The sequence below is a fragment of the Pipistrellus kuhlii genome, unplaced genomic scaffold (assembly GCF_014108245.1).
Source record: "Pipistrellus kuhlii isolate mPipKuh1 unplaced genomic scaffold, mPipKuh1.p scaffold_m20_p_9, whole genome shotgun sequence".
Lineage (NCBI taxonomy): Eukaryota > Metazoa > Chordata > Mammalia > Chiroptera > Vespertilionidae > Pipistrellus > Pipistrellus kuhlii.
Window position 1 is genome coordinate 15,804,088 of NW_023425595.1, and position 26,851 is coordinate 15,830,938.

Sequence of the window (26,851 nt, forward strand, 5' to 3'; positions counted from 1 at the left end):
CTTCTTATTCTTTAAAAAATTAAAAAAAAAATAATTTTATAAACCTTTACTCTGCAAAGACTAAAAACTATGACTTTCAAATAATATTTGAAATATGTAAATTTTTAAGAGATAGTATTAAATTTCAAAAATCTAATAAGGCAAAATATATTATAAACTACTGGTTGTAACTTAAATGAATTTAAGCACAAATCATATATCACATATTACATAAAATATATGTAGATGTGATTACGATCTCAGAAAATAAAACTCTAGAAACTTCAAAGTGATCATATAGTAACATATACAATTATAAAAAAGAATATATGAGGATATCAACTATAAATTATGTGAAGTTATTAAATTTTATTTATTAATAAGCAATGATCTAAAACTTGTTAAGAATCGATGTGCTACATAATATCATCAATGATGTATTAAAATGATTGGTAGAAGCAGTTGATAAAGAGATTCAGAAATGTCAAACAATTGCTGGTTTTATATTCTTTATATTTTATTAGAAAAGCAATTCATATTCATGCTAACAATCAGTTTTTATTTTCCATAAATATTGCTTGAATTCCCCAAAAACATTCTCCAGAATTAACCATTTAAAACTCATTCATATTAAAAAATAAGCAGAGAAGCTGAGTAGACATTTCTCCAAAGAGGACATCCAATGGCCAACAGACATAAAAAAATATGCTAAACATCACTTTTCATTAGGAAAATGCAAATTAAAATTATAATGAAATATTAGCTCACTCTTTTAACAAAGGTTATCATTTAAAAATCAACAAATAACAAGTGATGTGAAGAAAATGGAACCTTCACTCAATTTGGTAGGTTGTAAATTCGCATTGCCACTATGGAGAACAGTACGGAGATTCCTCAAAAAATTAAAAATAGAGTTGCCATATGACCCAGCAATACTCTTCATGGATATTTATCTGAAGAAAACAAAAACATGAATTCAAAAAGACATGCAGCTTTAGATCACTGCAGCATGACTGACAACAGCAATGATATGAAAGCAATGATATATTCATCAGTAAGTGAGTAGAAAAAGAAGAGGTGGTACATACATACGATAGAATATTAATTTGTAAAAACAGGAATAAAATCTTACTATTTGGGACAAAATGGATGGTCCTAGAGGGTATTCTGCTAAAGTGAAATAAATAAGAGAAAGACAAATACTGTAGGATTTTACCTATGTGTGAAGTCTAAAAAACCAACCTACAAAACAAAACAAAGGAACAAAACAAAACAACAGATCTACAGGTATAGAGAACAAGCTGATGGTTGCCAAAGGATAGTAGTAGGGTGGGGAAATAGGTGAAAATGTTGAGTGCCATGCACTTGAGATTGATTCTTTATTTCTCTACTCCCAAGCCTCATTCATATATTTTATTTTATAGACCTAAAAAGTAAGCAAGAATGATTGTGGTAAACAGTCTAATTACATAAAGTAGCTAATATATTTTTATACTACAACAATTTGAAAGCAATTTTTTGTTTATTGAAGAAACCTTCTTGTCATGAAACTTATTCAAGATTTTTTGCTGTCAGAGTTTTAGTTTCCTAGGGCTGCTGTAACAAATTACCACAAATTGGGTGGCTTACAATAGCAGAAATTTATTCTCTGACTGTTGTGGAGGCTGGAAGTTTGAAATCAAGGTGTCAGCACAGCTGGCTCCTCCTGAAGACTCTGATGGAGAATCTATTTCATGCTTCTCTCCTAGCTTCTGATGGTTGCCAGCAGCCCTTGGCTTCCCTTGGTTTGCAGATGTATCGCTCCAATCTCTGCTTCCATCTTCATGTGTTTTCCCTCTGTCCCTGTCTCTTCCCAGCTTCTTACAGGGACACCAGACACATTTGATAAAGGGCCTGCCCTGCTCCAAATTGTCCTAACTACTAGTACTTACATCAGCAATGACCATATTTTCAAATAAGGTTACATTCTGAGGTTCCGTGAAGGACATGGATTTTAGAAGGACACTATCCAACCCAGTGCTGTCAGTTTCATTAATATTAACGAAAAAAATTCCCATAGTATATAGATCTAAAAATAATTGATGAAACAGATGAAACACTGTTGAATATAAGAGTGTGATCTTTTGTGTGTTGATCGGGTACTTGGATGGGAACTTACCGTTGAGAATCTCTCTCACTAATAAATATGACTTCATGCAAAAAAGAAACATTTTTCTAGGTGCATTTTTTGTTTCTAATTTGAGCACATTGTTCCCTAGAATATTTTCTATTAGTGATTTCAATAAAGAATTGTTCAGATTTGAATAAAGCCTATAGAGTAGAAGCAGTCAATAAGCTTTGAAACTAAAGTTACATATTACAAAGGTAGATAAAATCAGTCAAAAGTGAACTTAAGTATTTAATTCTTATCTTATGTACATGTAATTATATAGCTATTTTATTCACTTAGAATCACCAATTTATAATATATAACCATAATTGATAAGATGCATTTTCCTGAATAATGCCAAGATAAACCCATCTGTCCAATTTTGAGATGCTGCTGCTCTTTTAGTTGAATTTTCTGTGCCATATTAATATTACCTACATTTTCTCTGTGAGAAAAAAAATGCTAAAAATGCTCAATGTCCACACATATGACCAGATACTTATATAAATATATATCCCCATAATTTCTTGTGTTAATCTGTCCAGGTGAGAAACTGTGAGGGAACACTTGAAGGATTAGATGATTGTAACTTTCTCATAATTTGATAGCTGCTCTAAGCTTGGCTGAGCGCCCTCTGGGGTTATCCTGTACATCCCGATTTTCTGGGGTAAGCACCTTCTTATGTATCAATTCCCACATTAAAGGGGCCCTTCCTAGAGAGACTCCTTCCTTGTTTTCATTCCTTGAAGCCAATTGTGATGTTTGTGCCACCTTCTGTCTTACACTTAGATTAAATCTTTCTGTCATGCTTATCCCAAGCAAGAATCGTTTGACAATGCGATCCTCTAGGGAATGGAAGGAGAGTGCAACAAGACGACCACCAGGTCTCAGAAACTTCTGAGCTGTCTTCAGTCCGGCATAAAGTTCATTGAGTTCATTGTTCACAAATATGCGGAAAGCTTGGAAAGTCTTGGTAGCAATATGGGTAGATCGTTGTAGCAAGTCTTTTCGTGCATAAATAGCAGCAGGAGGAAATGCACCTATAAACAGATTTTGTGAAAATAGGAAAAGAGGACAGGTAACATTAATATTTTCTACTGTAAATGTACTAGGTTGTGCATATATTTAAGGCATTAAATTTCCTTTGAAAATTGTAGCATTTAATCAGTACTTTCCCATTTTATTTCAAGCATTTTAACAAAGCTTAAAACCTATTTCATAAATCATAAAAAGATACTAGAGTCAAATAGGAGCAGAAAAGAAGTTCTCAGCTACAAGATGTTCAATGATGCCCCAAAATAGAATAAACAGAGGAAATTGCACCTAGCACATTATAATCAAACCCTACTAGAAGCAAAAGATAATGAGAAAAATCTTGACTACAACAAAGTAAAACAATACATTAAACAAAGGAGAACAAAAATATGATTAATAGCTAATTTCCCATTAGGACAATAGAGGGTATAAGGCACTGGGATGATATTTAAATAGCTAAGGGGGTAAAAATCTGTCTTCCAATAAAAGACTATTCTAAAATTATTCTTTAAAATTAAAGGTTCAAAGACATTTTCAAATAAATTAAAAATAATCCACAAAATACTGTTTAACATAAAAGTAGATAAAAGAAAAGAACAGGATGCGACAAAGAGAAGATAACTAGCAAAAGGATAAACAATAATTCTAAATACATATAGTAGGAGGACTCACACAGATTTCAAAATTTACTACAAAACAACAGTAATTGACATAGTCTGATACTAACACAGCACTAGACATAAGATAAATGAAATTTAATTGGAAGCCTAGAAATAAAACCATATAATTATGATCAACTGATTTTTGACAACAGTGCCAAGTGCATTCAATGGGGAAAGATTAATCTTTTGACAAATGGTACTGGGATAACCAGATAGCTACATAAAAAGAATGAAGTTGAACCCTTAAATCATACACAAAAATTAACTCTAAAAAGATCAAAGACTTACATGTGAGAACAATAACTGTAAAACTCTTAAATGAAAACACAGAGATAAATCTTCATGACTTAGAATTTGGCAAATGCTCTTATTTAAAACACACTAAACTCATAAGTAACAAAGAAAAAATAAAGTAGACTTCATCAAAATTAAAAACCTTTGTCTTTCAAAGGACACTACCAAGAAAGTAAAAAGACAGCCCAAAGAAATTGGGAAAAATTTGCAAGTTATATATCTGATAATAAATTTATATCTAGCATATGTAAAAGAAGCAAAGTAAAAAGTAACACATATGATACTACTTTATATAATATTTTAAGTCATGCAGATCAGTCACGCTGCATCTAATTTTCAAGATAAACATAAAAATCCTAATTTTTAAACAAATCAATAAATATAATTTCCTTAGACTTACACCCACTGGCATACAAATGATATTAAAGTATAACGTTCAATGAATTTATACAGGTGTCCTTATTTGATTTAGGTGCCAATTCCTAAAGAATATTGTCCCACAGAGAAATCTTTCCAGTCCAGATTTCCTACAAATGAAGATCTGAAAGCATGACTGCAATCCTGAAATTTGAGTATCTATAGTGTGCTTCTACCCAAGCTGGAACCTCTGTTCACATCCTAGTCATCTATAGTAAATGCATCCCACATCCCAAGTACACTAACACACATGTGATTACTCTTCTCAGGGAACTGGATCAGAGAAGGGAAGAAACAATGTACCCAGGAGCTGAGAACCTGGCATCTAACTTTAACTACATCAGTGTTCTACGTTCACTCCTTCCCTGCAAAAACTACCTTGCTAAAAGGCTAGAAAATGGTAGACATCAGGGAATTTATCTTCCAACAACCATGTCTCTCAGAAACAAAATGTCAAAGTCAAAGCTGGAGGGGGAGGTCAGCTTCTTGCCATTTGCTATTTAATTTAATCATTTTCCAGGGAAAGAGTTTTGGTCACCAAGGAAGGTGATTCAAAACATTTTAAGCATCTGAACAAACATGCAATTCCATACTTTAGAGCTTGAATTTAGAGGACACTTGAGGAAGGTTGCATTCCTTAAGACCTTGCATGATTCAATTCTTGCATAATTCAAAACAAATTTTCTCAAAGGAGAAATGTAATATAAAATACATTTTAATGTGCATGGATAAAGTAAAATAGGAGGTAAACATTCATGAAACAAAAGGATTAACAAACACTGTGGGATATTTTTGCTTTAATTTTTTGAAAAAATTTTTCTTAACATTGTCTTTAGCATTTTGTAAAAAAATAAAAGTATAGCTCAATGTGGTAATTGCCTAGCTCCCTTGATATTTTATCACATTTCAAACATATATAGGGGTTAGCAAAAATAGGTTTACAGTTGTGAATACATGAAACATTGTATTATTTTCCATAAACCTCCTTTTGCCTACTCCTGTATATTTGAGGGTGTGGTTTTTAACATAGCAATGAATTAGCTATGCCTGGGAATGTGTTAACAAAACTGAGGAAATTAAAGAAAGGCAGATAGCTTAATGAATACTTCCTTGATATTGTTATTAAATATACAGGGTGTCCCCCCAAAATGTATACACACTGAGTGACTATAAAGCCAGTGTTGATTAGCATACAGTTCATTTTCAAAATTTAAAGGAATCTACAGAAATGAATAATTATTTTTGTTAATGCCTATTTTCAAACTGATGACTATTCTAGTCCAGACATTAGAAGCAATGGAATTGCAAATATCAAGAATCATTTTGTTTGGCATTTGTGCACCCTCAATTTGTCAACTGTTGCTGCTTTTATACCATAAATGTTATCTTTTATGTATTTCCATAAAAAAAAAAGTCTAGTGGCACTTTAGGGTAAATTTTCTTTGCTCAAAGCTTAGTTTGGCCTCACCCATTATTTCAAATCAGTTAAACCTAAAAAGCAGTGAAAATTAAGTGAGCTAGCAGATATTAAAGTATGTACACATTTTTTTAGGACATCCTATATTTTTGAAAACTAATGAAAATAGGAAATGTTAAAATAACCAAATAATGTATGAAATCACGAGAAAAGTTCTAATATAAACAACAACATTGTTTCAATTGACATGACACAGTATGGTAGGCATTTCTGATTACCAGCTAAAATGACATTTTCTTATGGCAGAATTATAGTTTATAATTCATTCAGCCAGCTAGATGTGAAACTATATTGCTGACTAGTTCTTCTAGTGAGTGAATCTGTTTTATTTTGAAGTATTCAGATCAAGTGAGGCTTTATTAATATTTTATATTATGTAACTTCAAGTTTATGTTATTTATAGTCACTCTTAAGCACATCCACAACTGTATATGAATCCCTAAGCTAATAGTGTAATACCACTGTAATGACAAGCTTTTCTTTATAAGATCTCATTAGCCCCTGCCAATACCATATTATGGAGAAAGAAAATAAAAGCTTTCACTTATGCTGAGGAATGGATAGTCTTGAAGAAAACAAAATAACTCCAATTCAAGACACTTTTCTTCTGAGGCTTTCTTACTTTTGTTCAGGGAACTCTAATCTGGACTATGTTCACTGGGTTTCTTGAAAATAATTTCTAGGTGTGATTCTGTCAACTTCCTGAAGTCCCATATTTAGGGACTAGGAGATGATAAGGGCAACGTGCTTTGTGGACCTTTTTATGCAGCTCTCCCCAGAGGCACACATCCTCCCTTATTTTAGATAGGTTCCATTACTAGGGCTCCCTTCCTTTATACAGGCCCTTTTGCATTTGTAATTCATAGGGAAAAAAAGGTTGATAATGCAGACTGTGAAAAATGAAATAAAAGAGAAGCAAAAGAATATAAAACAGCCTATCAAAATGGAAATTAAAGTAATAAAAAAAAAAACCATAAACTGGCAATGGTACAAATACTCAAGAAGACCCTAATACAAAAAATTAAGCAAGTTTATTTGTTTAAATTAGATAGTTTAAAAATGCCTGGCTGAAGTGATTCAGTGGTTGAGCATTGAATTATGAACCAGGAGATTAAGGTTTGATTTTCTGTCAGGACTCATGCCTGGATTGTGGGTTTGATCCCCAGTGTGGGGTATGCATAGTCAATGATCAATGATTTCCTCTCCTTTCCTCTCTGAAATCAATAAAAAAAAATATATATTTTTTTTTAAAAAAAGAAGAAAGAAAATGTAAATATAATTCAGCAAATGACCTGTGGCTCTCAAGTAGCAAATGTGTTTCCTTGTGAAATTCACTGGTCAGAGTGTAAGGAACAGCACTCTCTCAGATATACACAGTGTAGTAGGGGCATTTGCGTAGTAAGCATGAAAAACTAAAATTCAAAACTACACCAGATCCAATGCCTAACCATGTGCTGGATTCTGAATCAGGCCCATGGAAGGAAATATTAATGAGGCCTGGTCCCTGCCCTTGAGGAGCATACCGCTTTGCAATCCTTCGTCACCTCTTTCTCATCTCCCATATCCTGCTATCAAAAATAGAAACTGGTCTCTGCTTTTCAATTTCCTGAGTTTAATTACAGAATCTTGTATGGCTAATTCATTTGATTAAGGCATACAGCTAGACAGAAAATATGGATGCAATCACAACGTAGGCCATTTGGCTTGGTACGGAGAGAAAAACTTCCTGTGTTTTATGGGCTGATGTACATTAGATCTAAGTGGGTGGAAGTGTACTAACCACTAGTCTAACAATTACTACATTTTACCATAATTACTAGTTTACTTGTCTACCTTACTCACTTGACTCTGGTCTCCTTGTGAAGAGAACCTATTCCGTGTTCAATCTTTCAATCTTGCGCTTAACTGAGAAGTTTATGATTCTTAATCCTGAATGCACACCAGGGTCACTCATGGAGATTGGAAAAAATAAAGATTCCTGGCCCCAGTCCAAAACTACTGAATTAGTTTCAGGGGTTTATTACACAGGAATCACTGCTTTAAAAAAGCTTCACAGAAGATTTTGACTTGCAGCCAAGATTAAAAACTACTATAGTAAATACTCAGTAAATGATTGTTGAAAAGATAATAAATAGATAATGATTGAAACACATTAATGGATAAATGAATAATCTAGAAACATTACTATAAACTGTTTCATTCATATAATTGGATATATATATATATATATATATATATATATATATATATATGAAAAGTATAATATTTAGTAACATAAATGACTAAATGGAAAGTATAATATTTTTAGTTACAGAAAACATTATGACTAGAATGTAAAATTAATGTCACAAAATAGGCCCTATCCTATATCCTACATTTTGGCCAAATGTGACTGTGGATAAAAAATTATCATTTTAATGGGGCAATTGACCTCCCAAATTTGCCAATCATTTCACTCTCTCAATAGAACTGTTTGCATGTACTTAATGATACTGCTTTGGAATTTCCTTAATGAATCAATTATCTGACATGCAATGGTGAACATGCAAATAATTTTAACTTTAAGAAATGCTTGTTTGCAAGTCCTTATTATATGAAATGAGCAAATGTGCAAGGTGAACTTTAGTTTTGCATATTTCTTTAAAAGAATAAAATAAGACATGAGAATGTAATGGTAAAATTTGATAAGTTATGTTTTAAAAAAATCTCATCAAGCTCTTCAGTGATTTAAGTGCATTCCCCCCCCAAGATTAATGTACAATATTATTGAGATTTTATGTAAGCTTTAGTTCACTTAATGCCTATAAAATCCTAAATCAAAATTTTTATCAGTTCATCAAAATAACAAAACTGTTTTCCTCCTACCAAAGAATGTATATGTATAATGCATTATTCATGGGCACAGCCAATAGGGCAGTAAAGGAATAGGGCAGAGTGGGATCAGGGTGAATGGGAGCAATGGGGGGAATAGAAGGGGGAATCTGTAATAGTCTCAACAAGACATATTTTTAAAATGTATATTAGCTTTCGGTTTCCTACTATCATCAGTTTTACTGATATAATCTTGCTATTTTAAAGAGAAAAAAATATAAAATATATGAAAAATAATAGTGGCAATAAATATATCTCTTCCTAACCCTTCCCCCCTTTCCTCTGAGATTCATCAATCTGTTCCATATTTCCATTTTTCTGTTTCTGTGTTAGTCATCAGTTTATTTTGTTCTTTGTTTATTTTAATTTTTAGATTCAATTAGTGATAAATATGTATTAACTGTCATTTTATTGTTTATATTTTCAATATTTTTTCCCCCTCTTCTTCTTAAAGAAGATTTTAACATTTCATGTAATATTGGTTTGGCTCCATGCAGCTATCATTTAGAATTGAAGGTCAAATATCGCTAATAAACATTAATAGCAAGATGTTTTCAAGTTAAGTATACTTTAAAAAAAAAAAACTACATTATTAAAGTGAATATCCATTACAAGTGGAAGATTATATCATATACATGGGCTGGTAGAATTAATATTAAAATGTCCATACTACCCAAAGCAATCTATAGATTCAATATGTTCTTCATTAGGAGTATAAGAGTTGTCTTCACCTCAATTATGCTCAGGCTCTTTGTAAGTACTAATAATGCATATATATTTTAATCACCATATGGAAAAGCATAAAAAAAAAGACAATACTTATATTAAGACAACATGGTAAAAGAAATGGCACCCAAATATAGAAAGAAGAAACTAGGTTCATAGATCAGATCTTTTATATTTTTCTGGTTGTTTAATATGAGGCAATAACAATTCTGAGTTTGTTTCTTCACTGGAAGATAAAATAACTCTTCTCAGAGAATTACTGTGAAGATCAAATAAAGAAAACAGGAACACCTAGCCCAATGCACGAAATGAATAGGCACTCCTAGGCTTAGCATGGAAGGACGTCTGGTCTAATTAGCATATTATGCTTTTATTATTATAGATACTTGGCATAAAGTAGTCACTTTAAGAAATGTCACTCACACATTTACTTACTATTCTCAGCTGTAAAATGATAGGTGAGGAGGGGATTTGATGTGTTGATTTGAAGTCAAGGCCAAACTAATTATACTGTCATCCTGGACTAACAGAGTAAGTGGGATAGAGGGCTTATGAAACCCCTGAAGCATCTGAGTAATTAATGTATATTGAATGTGGGCATCAGACTAAAATGTCTCAGCATCCAAAATGAAGTATAAAATTTTCCTTACATACAAAATGAAAGTGCCCTTCTAAGTTTATAAAGTGGTATATAGGCCTTAAAAGTATGAAGATCTAGCATGGCATAGAAATGAGATTTTTTAGTTTGGCCTTAATTATTTTTAATAACTGATGGTAACAATTGTAAGAACCATCATTTCATTAACCTAAAACTTCCAGATTGCATTCACATGGCCAGGAGATTATTTTCCGTAATTAAATTTCCAGATTTCTGTTGCCACCCAAGTATACAACTTCTATTGTGACTTTTTAATCACACCATTTTTTCTTATTCCTTTGCTGTAGTCTTAATAAAGCACTTTTCTATACCTGTTTTCTTTTGTAAGCATAGTTCCACAAGGATAAGATGTATTTGTGAGTCATTTTAAACTATACCCTTTCTATTCACAGGTTTGAAAACCCAGTATATTTAGTCCACTTATTAAATAAACAAAATCTGAGGCTACTAGAAATTTAGATAAAAATTGACACCAATAATATTCAGTAAACATCAGTAATTATATCCTGAATAATAATACAAAATTCGTTCATTTGGCCAGTATTCATTATACACAATGTATTAAACAAGGGGATTAAAATGTTTCTGAAGAGGTAGTGCTTGTTCTCAAGAAAACTCACATCCATTGAGGAGAATGATATGTAAATATTGGGGAAAGGCTGTAAAATAGGCTCCCAACCCCAAGTGTCTATTGTCAATAAGCATAATAAATGCAGCATGCTACACCTGCCTTTGGGAGATTCACATTGCCCATTAGTATGGTGGAGCTCCAAAGGTAACTATTAACTTTGTTTACCTAGCATTTCTAAACTCTCTGAAAGAGATACTTTTAATTTTTAATAACAACTATCTATTCCATAGAATTTATTTTCTGGTTTATACATCTGGGAAAATACTGAAAGTAGGTTTTATGTTCATCATCTTTCACATATCTTAATTTTCTCATTAAATCCCTATGAGTTCAGAGAGGTAAGAAGAAAATATCCTTATTTCCATGTAAAGGTGAAAAACCGAGGGGTTAAATGACTCTTCTCAAGTTAACAGGAGTCAAATGGAAACTCAGCTCTTTTTAACACGAAGTCGACCCCCCACATGTCCCTTTTTTTGTACAAATGAGTGAATCTAACTTTCCCAGAAGAAAGACATGGCATTTCTGGCTAGTTCACCAGAGAAACACTCCCTGGAAGCCCAGATCAGCATACGAACAAATAAACATATTATTAGTTTGTATTTTTCAGTTTCCTGAGAACGTTCTTGAGTTTTCTTGTCTTTAAGTGTGCCCAAAACAAGGCAACCACGTTAAGATGGTATGCCCACCAAATCATATCATCTCCTTTTTCCTGATTAGAATTTAAGGAAGTTAAGATGAAATCACATGGTTTAGAGTGATTTCCAGAAGCTCTGATTCCACGTCTGGTGTTTTATATAACAATCTCATTTTCTGGGAGAAAATGAGTGTGGAATCTTTACTCTAAGTCTGAATAGCCTTTTACTGAGAGATGCTGTAATGGAACCCAAATCACTTTGCATCAAGTTGCAGGAGTTTAGCTTTCTCTCCCCATTTCCCTGGGGGACATGGGTATTGTCAGCCTGGAGACTGCACATCTGGTGAAGGCAGCCATTGCCCTGGTCTCTTACCATGGGAACTGTAATGAATACCTTCGGCTTTTGTCCTTTTCATTCTATTGAAAATAACGTATTGTTAGCTCAGGTTATTAGACTGTGCATATGTCTCTCTTTTTCATCAGTTTTCTTGATAGTGGATTTAAAAAGAAACAGTTGCTATTAGTGCCATTATCAAAAGACTTTTGGGCAAGTACCGATTACCATGTTTTTGCTTAAGACTGGACTCATCCAATGTAGTATTTTCTGGGCTTTTCCTGACTCACTTGTTACATTTGCTTTTATGTTCTAAAAAATGAATGCTTAATATTCTCCAGCTAAACAAAATGAGGGAACAAACTTGTGTACAATTAGGAATAAGGGTCTTAGGTGGCAAAACCCAACTCCTTTTATTCTTTTCTTTAAAGTGTCTTGAGAAATGTTGAGAGAAGACCAAAAGATTTTCCATACATTTGTTATTACATGTTTCTTGTAAACACCTAATTTTAGTAATGACAGAGTGGTGCTCCTTGCTTTTATTCTTAGTCTAGAATGCTTCTTTCTCTACCTACTAATCCTTAATACTCTCTAAGGTGCCATCTTTTACAAAAGCTTTTGCAAATAAATTTTTGTATATATTCCATCAAACAAGTTACCACTCTATACTATTTGTATATGAACCTCAGCTAGGCTGTAAAAAGTTCAAGTCTTATTTTCCTTTATCACCACTCCCATGTCTAGGGTCTCATGCACAGCAGGTGGCAGAGGGGAAAATCCACTCAATCCACTCAGAGATACTCTTCTAGTTTCAGACAAAGATCAAGATGTACCATACACAGGATTTTGAATGTGGAAATTATGAACTCCCTGAAAACTTTGTAAAATGCTCTGTGTAAGTGCAGTCTTATATAGAGATATTCTAGGGCGTCTATCAAATTCTCATATATACCAGGGACTTCAGAATAGGTTCATTCCTGGTGAAAACATCAAGTTCCGTGAGGTTTCAGCTTACACATATGACCTTTAATGATACCATCGCATAAGCCTCTGTGTTCATTTGGTTATGTTTTGCTGTCTTTTTCTTTAACTTCAGGATTACCATCACCACTTAGCACTACCGGAATATAGACTGAGAACCCCCTTCATGCATGACAGCAGAAGTTGGAAACTGGATTAGTGAGCATTCAGTTTTCCTCTGACTCACAAGGGATTTCATATTAAAAGTAAGAGAAAACCTTGCTTAGGAACAGCCTGCACTGCATATAATAATAGAACACAATTTGTATGTGGAAGTGGTAAGATAGATTTCATTCATAAAAAAACACCATGCTTCTGGCTAGACAAATGACTAGAAGTCCCAGAGAGAAATTATATTTTTAGTCCTGGGACATCCTTATGCTACTTACAATTTTAAAAATTTAATACATTCACATATTCAAATGTATTGAGGTTTTTAAGCTTGTGAATGAAATTAACAACGTGCTGTGGCTGTCAACATGATGCATTGCAATTCCCCCTGAGTGGTAGGGTTTAAAAATTAATTCAGCTCTTGCACCTGTTTGCCAGCATTCGTTTGCTGAATTTCCATCACATTTAATAAGTCTATGTGACGCAACTCATGTCCTTTTGCCTGGGCTCCTTTAATACAGTGTTAAATTCTCATCCATCTGAAATGGAAGTAATATTACAAATTTCAAACTGTTAATTAAAATCTGTGAACTTGAATCGTTCTGGATAAAATTGGCTTTACTCAGTGAGGTTCTTTGTAAACTTCTTTGGAGTCTCATCTAATCCCCAACTCCTACCAGGTTAAGACTGATGACAACATGATCTCACTATGGGTGGCAGAGGTTTACAAATGCTCCTACATTAGGGAAAAAATAAAGTTGTAGGCTTGAGCAGAAAAGGTAACAAGGAACATTACCTGTTGAGATGAGTTAAGAAACATGCTCAGAATTAAAAGAAAGAATGGATATTTTTCATATATTATTTTTAAATAATTCTATGCTGCCTATGTGTTAAAATGCTTAGTATAGATAAGACGGCCTACATGGAATCATGATTCCTATTACCTATTTAGTGATCAATATTAAATTTAATTATGAGATCTTTAAGAAGGTACTGGGGCTTATTTGCCAGATATTGTGAACAGAAAGCAAAATTGTAAGTAAAAGATATAGCATAGTTATGACCCATAATAAGATGCTTTATTTGAATCTTTAAGAATAGTGCATAGTGCCGGGACCGGTTTGGCTCAATGGATAGAGCGTCGGCTTGGGGACTGAAGGGCCCCGGGTTCGATTCCGGTCAAGGGCATGTACCTTGGTTGCGGGCACATCCCCAGTAGGGGATGTGCAAGAGGCAGCTGATCGATGACTCTCTCTCATTGATGTTTCTAACTCTCTATCTCCCTTTCTCTCTGTACAAAAATCAATAAAATATATTAAAAAAAAAAAAAAAAAAGAATAGTGCATAGGGCATACAGGACTGCTCTCAGCATTGGGCCATTGATACTTTCCAGATTTAAAAGGTGTTTAACAGTGCTCCCCTTTTTCTTGTGAGTTCAGCACACACTCATAATTAATCCACAAGCTCCAAGGTACAGTTGCCAATGTTACACTTTTCAACTGTACTACATTGATTTAAAAAATATATATTTAACTCTTACACTGAAATAGAAACTTCCAGAAGGCAGGAATGGTATGTTACTTCCAAAAGGCAAGACTGTATGCTATCATTTTTCTCCTAACAGGCTTGTTGAAAGATTGATACTATCTAAATTAATTAAAGAATAAATGTTCAATTTCTCCAAGGGTCAATTAGCATATAGGTTTTAAGTAAATCAGAGATTATAAATATCTCCCTTTTTTTCAACCATAATCAAGTCTAACAATGACCTGGTCACTCCCACCTTTTATTTTACTGCGTGTTCTATCCTCCTAATTGTTTATGAACAGTGATTTAGATCATGCCCAATGAAAGATTTTGACTTCTAAAAAGTGGTGTATCCATTTTGAAAAACAATATTTCATTAATTTCACTTAGAGAATTTAGCCTAGAAAGTAAGTATGCCCCTTCAAAAACCCCTTAAATATGCACAATGATATTTATCATATGGCTTTTTAATAATAGGCCCCATTAGAAGGAAAGCTAAAAATCTAATAATGAGGTTATTAGAATATGATTAATATACATTATGTATTTCTTACTGTTATGTAGTATACTGACATAAAAATTAAGTAACATGATAAAATATCAACTTAAAAAATAAAAAAAATTATGTACATTCAAACAAAAAATGTGAGAATAGGTACAGAGATAAAGGGAATATGCAAACATAACATTTGTGTTATGGTGGTAGAGTGGTATTACAGATTTTTAAAGTTTCCAATTCTTAACAATGTTGTACGACTTATAAATGAAAATGCTTCTTTTATAATAGAAAAAAAATCTATTCTATATAATCATGAATTTTAATTATTTTGCATGCTTGTATAGTAGATTCTATCTAAGATAAATTCTCCATTTCTTTCATTTTTTGTCAAACATTTGCCTAGCACATGTTTACCACTAGGATAGGTAGCTTAAAAATGTAATTTCTTATCATCAATCACATTAATCATATAAATTAGGAACCATTATGCCTATCTTAGAGAGAATTAGGACAGCTATATAACCTCTCCAAGTTCAAACAGTTGGGCTGAAATTTGAGTCCTAGTTTTTGTATAATTCCAAAATTAATTTCATTGTCCATTACTCAGTGACACAGTAGAATGCAGAGACATAAACCCGGATGACTAATGCAAAGGCAATGAGAAAGTAAGACAAACAAACATACAAACGAAAAATGACCAGCAAAGAAAAACGGTAAGCAATATAGCAATGTAGCATGTTGGCTTAATAAATTGAATATGTCAGCAAAATCCACTTTGTATCTAATGAGTACAGAGATGAAGTCAACAACTTATAAATCCTACCTGTGAAATTATCAGAGACAGCACCTAACTTGGGAGATCAGGGAAGAAATCATAAAAAATAGAAAGTGGCATTTAAGCTGGGCCTTAAAGGTGAAGATGTTTTCAACCAGTGGAGATGAAAGGAAAGTTTTCTTTTTTTCCAGATAGAAGATAGAGCATAGTCAAAGATATATGCAAGTTAACAGTTTATTCAAGAAGACTTGAATTATAGGGCACATTTTGTTTACACAGGTAGATGAAATTTTTTAAAGAAAAAAAATAAAATTACTACTAGTTATAGCCAATTTCAAGAACTACTTCTTCTTTGAAGCATTATTTAAATAATTACAATGCTAAGGAGGAATCTATCAAATGAGCAGGACTGTCCAAGGCAGTTCCTTAAGCTCTGGTCACCATGCTATCACCACGCAAAGACCTATGAGCCAATGCATACATTTAAAATGGAGCAAATGCAAAACTCTGCCAAACAAGAAAAACTATGGATAAATAAGGCCAAATGAGATCCTTTATCTTAGGGAGCTTGAATCACAGGGTAAGAAAAGAAAAAAGGGGGGGGGGGAGGGAGGAAGAGAGAGAAAGAGAGAGAGAGGTGAAAGGAGGGAGCAAGATAGAAGCAATTGACAAAAGAAGCAAAAACCAAAAGAAATAATAAAAGCAATATAAATAGATGTCAGGAGACAGTCAAAATAATAAAATAAAATAAAAAGATCTGAGTAAGCAGTGACCTAGGAACCCTAGAAAAAAAGTTAACTGTAGAAGCTAGACATAGAGTAGTCAAACCAAAATAATGGTAATTGACCAAAACAAGGAACCAACAATGTTTCCTGCAACATAATAGTTTAGTGGGGAAATTGTGTAGTACCCTGAATAACCCAGGGGTTGTCCAGTCTTTCAGAGACCTGGCTATGTTTTCCCTATTAGTAGTATGACTAGCTTTATAACAATTCCTTCCTAATATCATGTATAGCTAACAATAATCTTTTATTACTTAAGTTTGCCTAAATGTATCTTTGACTTTTGCAACCGAAAGTACCTAACATGACACATTTGCTTGGCTGGTAGATGATTAGATAGGAAACAGGAAGAGAAGAAAGGAAAAAGCAAGTATTAAACCACATGTAGATTTCCAAAAAAGGATATGTTTGTATAACCCACTGAAGACGCACTTGCTAGATACATTGTCTGTGTGTGTTTATATATAATCAGATTAAATAAATAGGAAGAATTGGAGATAATATAAAAAATGAGCACAAATAGAAAATAACTATTCCTGCTACATTAAAAATAATCAATACAAACTATAATAAAATAATTAGAACAAGGGTATTTAAAAACAATAGAATTTTTAGGAATGACAAGTGAATTTAGAAATTCAACAAGTGGTTTAAACAGATTAGATATATTTTAAGAGAAATTTAGTGAATTAGAAAAGGATCTTACCTGGATTGTAACACACAGATACAAAGACATGAGAAATATGAGAACATGGTAAGTAACTATTGAACAGAACTCAAGAGAATAGAAGAAAGTAAATATGGAAAGCAATAATTTCTTATATTTCCAGGAATGAAGAAATGTTAAAGAAGCTCATTGGTTCATTAATAAAGAAAAAAAAATAGTCACAACACAGCATATCACAATCAAATATCAAAGATAGAAAAATCTTAATGATAGTTAGAAAAAGAAAAAGATCAAGTATGAAATAATGACAATTAGATCTTTCATCAGTCATAGAAATGCCAAGAGACAATAAAATCATACCTCAAAGCACTGAGTAAAATTAATTATAGACCTTGTATAATATCTCTATACTCAACTAAGTTATCATTCAAAAGTTAGGTCACAATAAAGATACATTTAGACAAAGTATAAGAATGGAGCCTCATTAAAAATGTCTCTAAATATGTACTTGGATAAGAAGGAGAATGATCCAAGAAAGAAGTGGTAATTTTAAGCTAAGAAAGAAAAAAAAGTAAACATGTCGATATATGCAAAAGGCACCAACTGTGAAGACTACTAACTAGTAAAAATCTCTTTTTTTGTTAATTTTGAGGTGAAAGCGTTGCCTTAGTCACTTACATTCCTTTATAAGTGCCTAGCACAAAGTGGACTCAGTAAATATTTGATGATTAAATGACTATGGAATATGTATATGAAATAAGTATCACACCTCAATATTGGGTCAAATTCCCTGCTTTGCTAATGAGGAAATTGAAAATACAGAAGACTAACAGTATTGTATGGCATACTGAGCCTGATTTACCCCTAGAGAACAGGAAAGATATTACAAGTGTCAGGAAAATTATTATAGTTTCTCTTATTACTGTAGGTCTGAGTCTACAGACCAATAGAAAGAGCCCATATACTGAAGAAATTGGTTGTTTATAAGATTTTTCTCTATTAGTTTTCCCAAACCCCACCCCCTTCATTTTCTAAACATCACAAAATTATGAATTGGACATTTACTTTTCATTCAAAATATAATTAATTAAACAATTTTATAAGCATAATTCTGTATCAGGTTTTAAGAATGTAGCAATGAAGAAGACATGCCTAATTCTTGCTTTCATAGAGTTTATAGTCCAGCTGATAAGAAAGTCATTAAATAAGTTGTTATACATTAGGAAAATGTAGAAAGTCAGCTAATGTAACCTATTGTTTATTGTGCCCTACATGCTATTATATGAAACACATAAAAAATATGACCTGTGCTCCAGTTTATAATAATATGTGATTCTAAGTGATTAAAAATATGTGAGGCAATATAATGATGTAATGATTACAGGGATAAAAGGAATCAAAGCATTTGGGAAATACTAGTGAAACTGTTAATACGCTAGACAAAAATAGAGGAGGGTACGGTAAGACATAAAAAGTGAATGTAGATTTCTCTATTTTAAATTGAGAAAAATGTTTTCTAGATATCCTATAATTTTTCAATTCAGCACAAAGCAAAAGATGATAGAAAATAATTTGAAAGTATTATTCTTAATTTTTAGTTATGATTAAAGTTTGGACATCAAACTTTTTTTTATCTATTATTCCCGCCTCCCAGCACTAGAAATATATTTGATTTTTGACAAACTAGTAACATTTGTGGTTCTCTTCCTTTGACATTCTTTTGGCATGATTTGAACATTTTATATTATACTTTGAAAATAAAAACAGATGCTTTCTTCAAAGAACATTCCCAACATACAAAAATAATAGTAAATGACTACTTTTAGGAATAGTACCGCACACTGTTGATCCTCTCAGTACTTTTTTGGGTGAAAGAAACCCATGTCATTATACCTACCATCTAGACAAAATCTAAATCATGTCAATTAAAAAAACAACAACCACAAGTTGGTAGTACAATTAATGTGTAAAACTACTTGATCTTGGTTCTCAAATGGAGAGCTCTTGCAAATATCTACCACCAAATTCTTAAAACTTCTGAGTAATAGTTACAGGAACAAATTATCTTTCTTCTTTTTTAAATCAATAAAGAGAAGAACAAAATGACCAGGCTATTTGTACAGATCTTTACAAAATTAATACCAATGTGAAAACTGCTAATGTGCAGAACATACAATGCCAGATCACTTTAATTTTCACTTGCAGAAGCACACAAAGTATAAAGTAATAAGAAGTGGAATAAAGAGGTAAAGGGATGCATTTTCTTTTTTTATGCCATACATAAAATTTGAAATGCAGCCAGAATCAGGAAGTTCTAGAGGATTTGGTTATGTTGAATTACTAATTTATTAAGAAATCAGACCCAACTAAAGGTCACATTGAGGACAGAAGATCCCAAGATAATGAGGGAATTCCAGGCATTTAGAAATCTATTGGGTCCTGGGATTGGACGATGTAGTGTCTGTCTTTTATTCTCTTCAACTGGCTGACATACTAGCTGATTATTTTCTGTTCACTCATCTTTTCATTTCTGCACTTGATGAGTTTCTATGGATGTTAGAGACTTTTCTTTAAATAACCATCACTTCTCCCCCTAAAAGGCTCTACTCAATGTCTGTTACTTCTACCCAATCTCTCTCTTTAATAACTCAAACCCTTTTACCACATCAAAATCAACTGTTCCCTGTTTTGCTTCTCATACTTTTTTGTTCATGATTCTATTATATACAGCACTAATCTCAGGACAATAGAAGAAGTTGCTTGTATGACTGCATCCAACATGAGTACGTGAGATCCTGGAAGACAGAGCTGTCAGCATTCTCCAGCAACAGTTCACACTATATTATTTTTAAAAATATATACTTTTATTGATTTCATAGAGGAAGGGAGAGGGAGAGATAGAAACATCAGTGATGAGAGAGAATCATTGATCGCCTGCCTGTTGCACCCCTTCTTCCCACAGGGGATAGAACCTGTAATCCTGCATATGCCCACACTAGAAATTAAACTGTGACCTCCTGCTTCATAGGTCAAAGCTGAACCACTGAGCAATGCTGGCCGGGCAGTTTATGCTGTTTCCTAATCATCAGTAAGAGATCTAGATATGGGTTACAAATAGGAGCACAAAGCCTAGAGTGAGATTACTAGCTTTCAATTCCAGTTCTCCTTGACAAGAGACAAATTACCTAGCCTCTTTGTGCTTCATCTGTAAAATAAGGATAAAATCTACCTGTCTGATGGATTGTTGTTCTTATTAAATGAGTTAATACATGAAAATAATTTAGGATAGTTCTAGTATTCACTAAGTATTAGCTAACATGATTTATTATTATATTACCATTATAATTATTAAATTAGGCATGGCCACGTCATTTGGGATTGAAACATTCCCAGATCCGTACTTGGCACTTTCAACTGAGAATAGCCAAATTTCTTTTAGGAGAAAGAAAGATTTTCATGTTTTTGGTTTTTGTCCCCCCCATATTTTATTCTCTTATGAGTTGGATTCGTTGTATGAAATGTCTCTTGGAAAGATTACTTATTAAAATAAGAAATAAGCTTACTTAATGAAATGTCACTTGATAATTTAGTTGGCATGAAGTTACCATGCTAACACGCACTGTGTATAGCAGATTGAACTCAAGAGATTCAAAGTGACAGAAGAATAAGTGCAGTAGCACAGGCAGTGGCAGTGGGGACTGTGACTCACTGGCAAGCCTTCTAAACTTGACAGTAGGTGTGACCATACCATTTTCCACCATAGCGACAGCCGAGCTCTCTGACATCATCATTATTTCTTAATCATGGCAATGCTAATACAAAGAGTGCTTTATGAAGAAGGTGGAGGAGGTAATATGTAGATTATTGAAATAAAGGGATGGCATTCTAGTCTGATTAATTTCATCAGGAAAAAAATTTATGTTCCACTAAAGTAGGACAGCAATGTTTACTGATGAATGTTTTATTTTTTTTCTTTGAAGGCTGTTGAAAATTGCTGAAAAAAGACAATGATTTCAGATACAAGTTGAGGCATGAGCCTCCAATGTAACTGCAAAAGATACTCCTTACGTGTACCACTGCAGAAAATGATTATTACTCTCTTTGCTGAAAATCCCACTACTCTTATAGGAAGAACAGCTTGGAATGGAAGTATCAGCTTATCACGTATCACAATGTGTGGCTACGGACAGGTATTCCTGGGGAAAAAGCCACACTCAGGGGTCTGTCTGGTGCACCTGATTGAGCTTTAATTCTGGATAAGAAAGAACGCAATGTGTACAGTGTATTTGCCCTTTAAGATTCACAGAGAACTTTCCAATAAATGGTCAAAGCAAGAATTGGCTGTCCCTATTTTCCAAATGAGTAAATTAGATTGAGAGGACGTAAGTGACTTACTCAAGTTCGCAAAGCAAATGAAATAAATAGAATGTGAGGATTTTTGAGTCCCTGTCTTGGGGAATCTCACTTATTCCTCAAGCAATTTTAATTTATACGGGACTTTGATGCTCAGGGTCTCCCTCCTCTTCAAAGTGAAGAGCAGAATATACTTGATTCTCAGTAACAACGAACAACTTAGATTTCCTTTCCCTTTTTCTCACTTTACTTTGGCTGGGAATGTGCACATCTTTTTTATTGATTTATTTGTTCAATAAGAATTCATTAAGCTCTAGCCATGTACCTTATTCATGAGTCAGAATAAAAGTTGCATGAAAGTTTCAGGAAGAGAACAATAAGTATGCACATTGTAATCAACAATAATTAAATATATCTAAAAAGCTTCCCCATCTTTTTTCCCACTCAAAAATCTACACTAATAAAAGAGAAATATGCAAATTAACCACCACTCTGCTGCACCAACCCATGCCCACCAACCGATCAGGAGCAAGTATGCAAATTAACCCAACCAAGATGGCGGCAGCCACAGAGCTGGAGCAAGAAAGAGGCTTGGGTTGCCCTGGCAATGGAGGTAGCCAAGCTTCCTGGACAGCCCTGGCCTCTGTTCAAGACTACAAGTTTCAATTATAGAAGCCAAATAAATCCTAGATAATTGCTTCCAACTGGCCCTGGCCTCCACTCAAGAAGGCACTGAAAAAAAAAAAAAAAAAAAAAAAAAGAAAGTAAAAGAAAAAAAAAAACAGGAGGGGCTGGAACCTTGGGTTGCTGGGGGTGATCAGGCCAGGATGGGATGGCAGGAACCATTGGGGTAAGCAGAACAGCAGGGGGGCCAATTGTGGGGGAGCAGGCCGTCAGTGGGGTTCAGTTGGAGGTGATTAGGACAGTGGGGGGGGCAGTTTGGAGTGAGCAGGCCAGCAGGAGGGCAATTGGGTGGGAGGAGGCCAGTGGGGAGGGGAACTGGGGGCAAGCAGGCCAGCAGGAGAGCCGTTGGGGTTAATCAGGCTGCTGGAGGGGGATTTTAGGGGCAAGCAAGCAGGCAGTGGGGGGCAGCTGGGAGCTAGCAGGCCAGCAGGCAAAGTGGTTAGGGGCAATCAGGCAGGCAGGCAGGCAGGTGAGCGGTTAGGAGCCAGCAGTCCCAGATTGTGAGAGGGATGTCCAACTGCTGGTTTAGGGTGATCCCTGTAAACCAGCAGTAGGACATCCTTCGAGGGGTCCCAGATTGGAGAGGGTTCAGGGCAAGCTGAGGAACATCCCCATCCTGTGTATGAATTTTCATGCACCGGGTTTCTAGTTGATATGATAAGCCTCCTGTCATTTTTCTGTCATCAGTGAATTAATTATCTATTTTGTGAATTTGAATCTAAACCCAATGAAAAGAAAAGTGATTGGTATATTTGATTTTGGCATCAGATTAGAAACTGTGAGTGAATATCAATATTATTTTAAGAAAAAAATATTTGGTAGAGTTATGTTTGCTAAACAAAAATAACAATGATCATCATCATAAGTATTATTCAGTTCCACTTCAAGATGAAGTTCTGTTCACATTTCCATAGAAAGTAAATTGTGGACCAAAAGTTAAACTAATATATTTTATTAAACTAGATTTAATTTAACAATTAAGATTAAATGGTGATTTCTTTGATGTATTGACAGAATGGAAAGAGCAATGGAATGCAGATTAGCTCTTACATTGAATATGGACAGCTTATTGAGGAAAATAAATCAGACTTCTTACTCAAAGAGATATCTAGCATCAATCCTGTTTTTAAGGCTACACAAGTCAAATATACATTAATTCTGCAAAGTCTAGACCACAGCTATTTTTTCAAAATTAAGTGCATAAGTCTTTTTTTATTTCTGAAGAGCTTGAGAGTTTTTATATGTAGTTTCCCATTTCTTAAGATATTTAATTAATAAAAATATTTCATCAGAGTTTTACTTTTATTCACAGCATCCCTGAAGAATGAGGGAGGAAATAGATACTATTTCACTTTGAAGATGAATAAACTAAAGTACTGGGAAGGCAATGTGTTTTTCTCATTTATTTTAGTGTTGATATTGGACCATATTGGTATGGGAGACACATGGTTCATGAGACCAAGCATCAACTTTTTACTAACACTGATGTTATTTCACTGACTACAAACTTTATAAAAGCAGCACCTTTCTGATCTATGTGCATTTTATTTATTTTATACATTAACCTTGAAAAAGTAGTTACTAAATGCCTTCGCAGGTAGGAAACTGTGAGAAGCACTGTGGGCTCAATCATGAGTAAGGAAGTCACAGTAGTGGCCTCACAATACTCATCATATAGAGCAGTGCATCTAATAAAACTATGTTATCTTCTATAGCAACGTTAAAAAACAAACAGGTATAGTATAGTTAATTTTAATACTGTATTTAACACAAAAATATTGAAAACATTACCATTTCAAGGTATGGTGAACATGCAAAAATTTTTAGATATATTAATTTCTCATATTAAGACTATATGTATATATCTATCTACATTATATAATTCTACACTTACATCAGCTTTTCCTACTTGACACACAATCATAACTTCAGATTACAATAAATAAGAAGGTTTTCCATTCCAATTAGAGGCTTCTTAAATCACGTTGTTATTCAATCACTTACTACTCTATAAGCTTCATGAACACAGAGGCTCTGATTCTCTCTCCAATCTATTCTTAGTACTCAGTATAATGCCCTGGTATATAGCAGCCTCTCCCGAATCACTTTTTTAAATAAATGAACTTTAAAATGTAATTTCATTGTTCTATTTTCTCTTTATTAAAGAATTCTATCATCATCAATAAAATTTTATTAGAGACTGATATAAGCCATAAAGATACTCATTAGAGAGAAGATACTCAAATCCTTTAGTGGCATTTACTAAAATGAAGTTTTATATACACATATATGAATATTATCACTTTTACTATATAATTTGTCATAGCCCAAGTATGTTTTTCATATCATATCTTCCTGAAAAGACTTACATTGTTTCTATTCTACATCTTCATGTAACTTCTATCTAAACAGTGTTATTTCCCCAAGTTTGCTGAGAAGGAACCTAAGACAGACGTTATTTTCTTAAAAGGCAGATTCCCAATTATGCATCAAATTTGCGAGCTTCCAAACTCTAGATTAGTACTGATGTTGCCATTACTTAGGCTGTACCTTTGAAGAAACTGTTGGCAATCTCTGTGCCTCAATTTTTTCAGTTACCAGATAAGGTTTTTTTCAAAACTGGATGTCCTCTAGAATACCCTCTAGTCCCAAGTCCTCATTTTCAGCACCAGAAAATTCTGGAATTTCATGAATAATAATAATAAATAGTGACTTTTCACTGCTCTTCTTTCCAATATGAGAGACAGAACTAGTTAATGTCTGACGGAAAAGATAAGGTGCAAACATGTGAGTATGGAGTGGGAAAAATGAAAGGGAGACGAGATCAGGGTGAATTTAATGTTAGCCTGCTAGTATAAACTCTTTTATGGGGAAAATTATCATGAAATATTTTATGTTGACACAACCTACTAGAATTTTGCAATTAGCTGCCTTAAGGAAGTTGCTCAATGTTAAATTTCAAGGGCCTTGAGGTATGCTACCTAAAACATTGAAGACTTAGTCAACTTTTTATATTTTATTAGCATAACTAAAAAGAATAGTTTTATGAAATCATGTCACAAGACAATTGCTATATGATCTTTAAATCTTGATCTGAATAAGTGCATAATTTTTATTCCTTAAACTAAGGATAATATTAAGATAGAGACAACCAAAACTAGGAGCTTGCTATAAGCTTTTTCCTATGTCTTTAGCTATTTAATTAACTTAAGAGAAACTATTAAAAATAAATCTTAATACATTTGGTAAATAAAAAGGTATATGGCTTCAGGAGTCCAAAAAGACAAATAATTCACCACTGGAAATCTGTGCAATAACAACTGCAGAAGTTGTATTTTTGTCTAGGGAAACTTTCATCATGGAATACAGCTGTGAGACAGCTTTGGCTTCAAACAAAAAGGCTATAATAAAGCGCCTCCTAGCCAGACATAGGTTTAAGAGGTCTATGGTGGCTAACAGCAAAAGAAGATGAAACGTTTCAATAAGCCCCTCAGGCTGATTTATTGTAGTTCAGCATTCACCAAGTGGAATAACCTATACATCACATACCCTTTGTTAGCCCGTTGTTTAGAATAGATGTGTGAGTCACTGGATTTTAGTTTAGCAGTTGGGCAATGCAATTCTCCTTTCACCCAAAATATTAAAAATGCAGAAATGTGAAACTGAAAGGTAATGTCAGATCTTATACAGGATGCTTATCAAGCACTGTGATGAATCAAGAAATTTTTCTGCTCTTGTCATTCCACGTTTCACCTTGGTAGGCACAAATGATAAATGATCTCATGTTAAAAAAAATACATATTATTAAACTAATCAGCAAACTGCAGTATATTTTAAAATTGTGTGTGGGGGAGAGGTGTTGGGGTTAAGGAGGAAGCTTGCAAAACCAAAGATTTTAAGCAAGATTCACTCCTGCATGATTTTAAGTATAAATGAAACCCTTTGGTAGTTTGGGGGATTAATATATATATATATATATATATATATATATATATATATATATATGAATATATATATATATATTCATATATATTCATATATATATTCATATATATATTCATATATATATTCACACACACACACACACACACACACACACACATATATATATATATATGTGTGTGTGTGTGTGTGTGTGTGTGTGTGTGTGAATATATATATTCTTTTTTTTCCTCCCTCTCAGACACTGTTCAGAATTAATGAGGGTACCTGCGACGATGCTGGCAAGCTGCTGGGTTCTGGTGATGGGGTAGACACTGCGTGCCTGAACAATCGCTGAAGCGATTTTCTTAGCATGCCTCTCCTCCCCGTATGTTCTCAGGATGGACGCAAGTGCCTGTTGATCTAAAGCGTTCACAACATCAGCTGCGGTGGGCATGTCAGGGTACCTACGCACAAGAAGAACCAATTAGTTCATTGACGTCAGTTTCATTGACAAGAGGTGAATCTTCAGAGTACTGAGACATAAAGTCAGGCATACAAACATAGGCTAAGAGAGCTTCTGAGGTTTATAAAGTCAGAGACTGAAATCTTACAGGAATAAAATAAGCTTTCCATCATTAGGGC

General features: G+C 33.6%; 1 protein-coding gene across 4 annotated transcripts in view; it reads right to left on the minus strand.

The window, feature by feature from the left end:
• Positions 1-478: 478 nt before the first annotated feature.
• Positions 479-26,851, minus strand: part of METTL15 (methyltransferase like 15) — a 148,295-nt gene continuing 121,922 nt past the window's right edge. For 3 of the 4 annotated variants that reach the window (XM_045577551.1, XM_036427579.2, XM_036427577.2), the window contains exons 5-6: positions 26,495-26,673; positions 479-3,168 (exon numbers count right to left, since the gene is read on the minus strand). In XM_045577551.1, the coding sequence (XP_045433507.1) occupies positions 2,723-3,168; positions 26,495-26,673 (625 nt within the window). In that variant the 3' untranslated portion in view covers positions 479-2,722. Of the gene's footprint in view, positions 3,169-13,414; positions 13,538-26,494; positions 26,674-26,851 lie in introns of those variants that run through there. The other variant, XM_045577552.1, reaches the window with a different exon arrangement.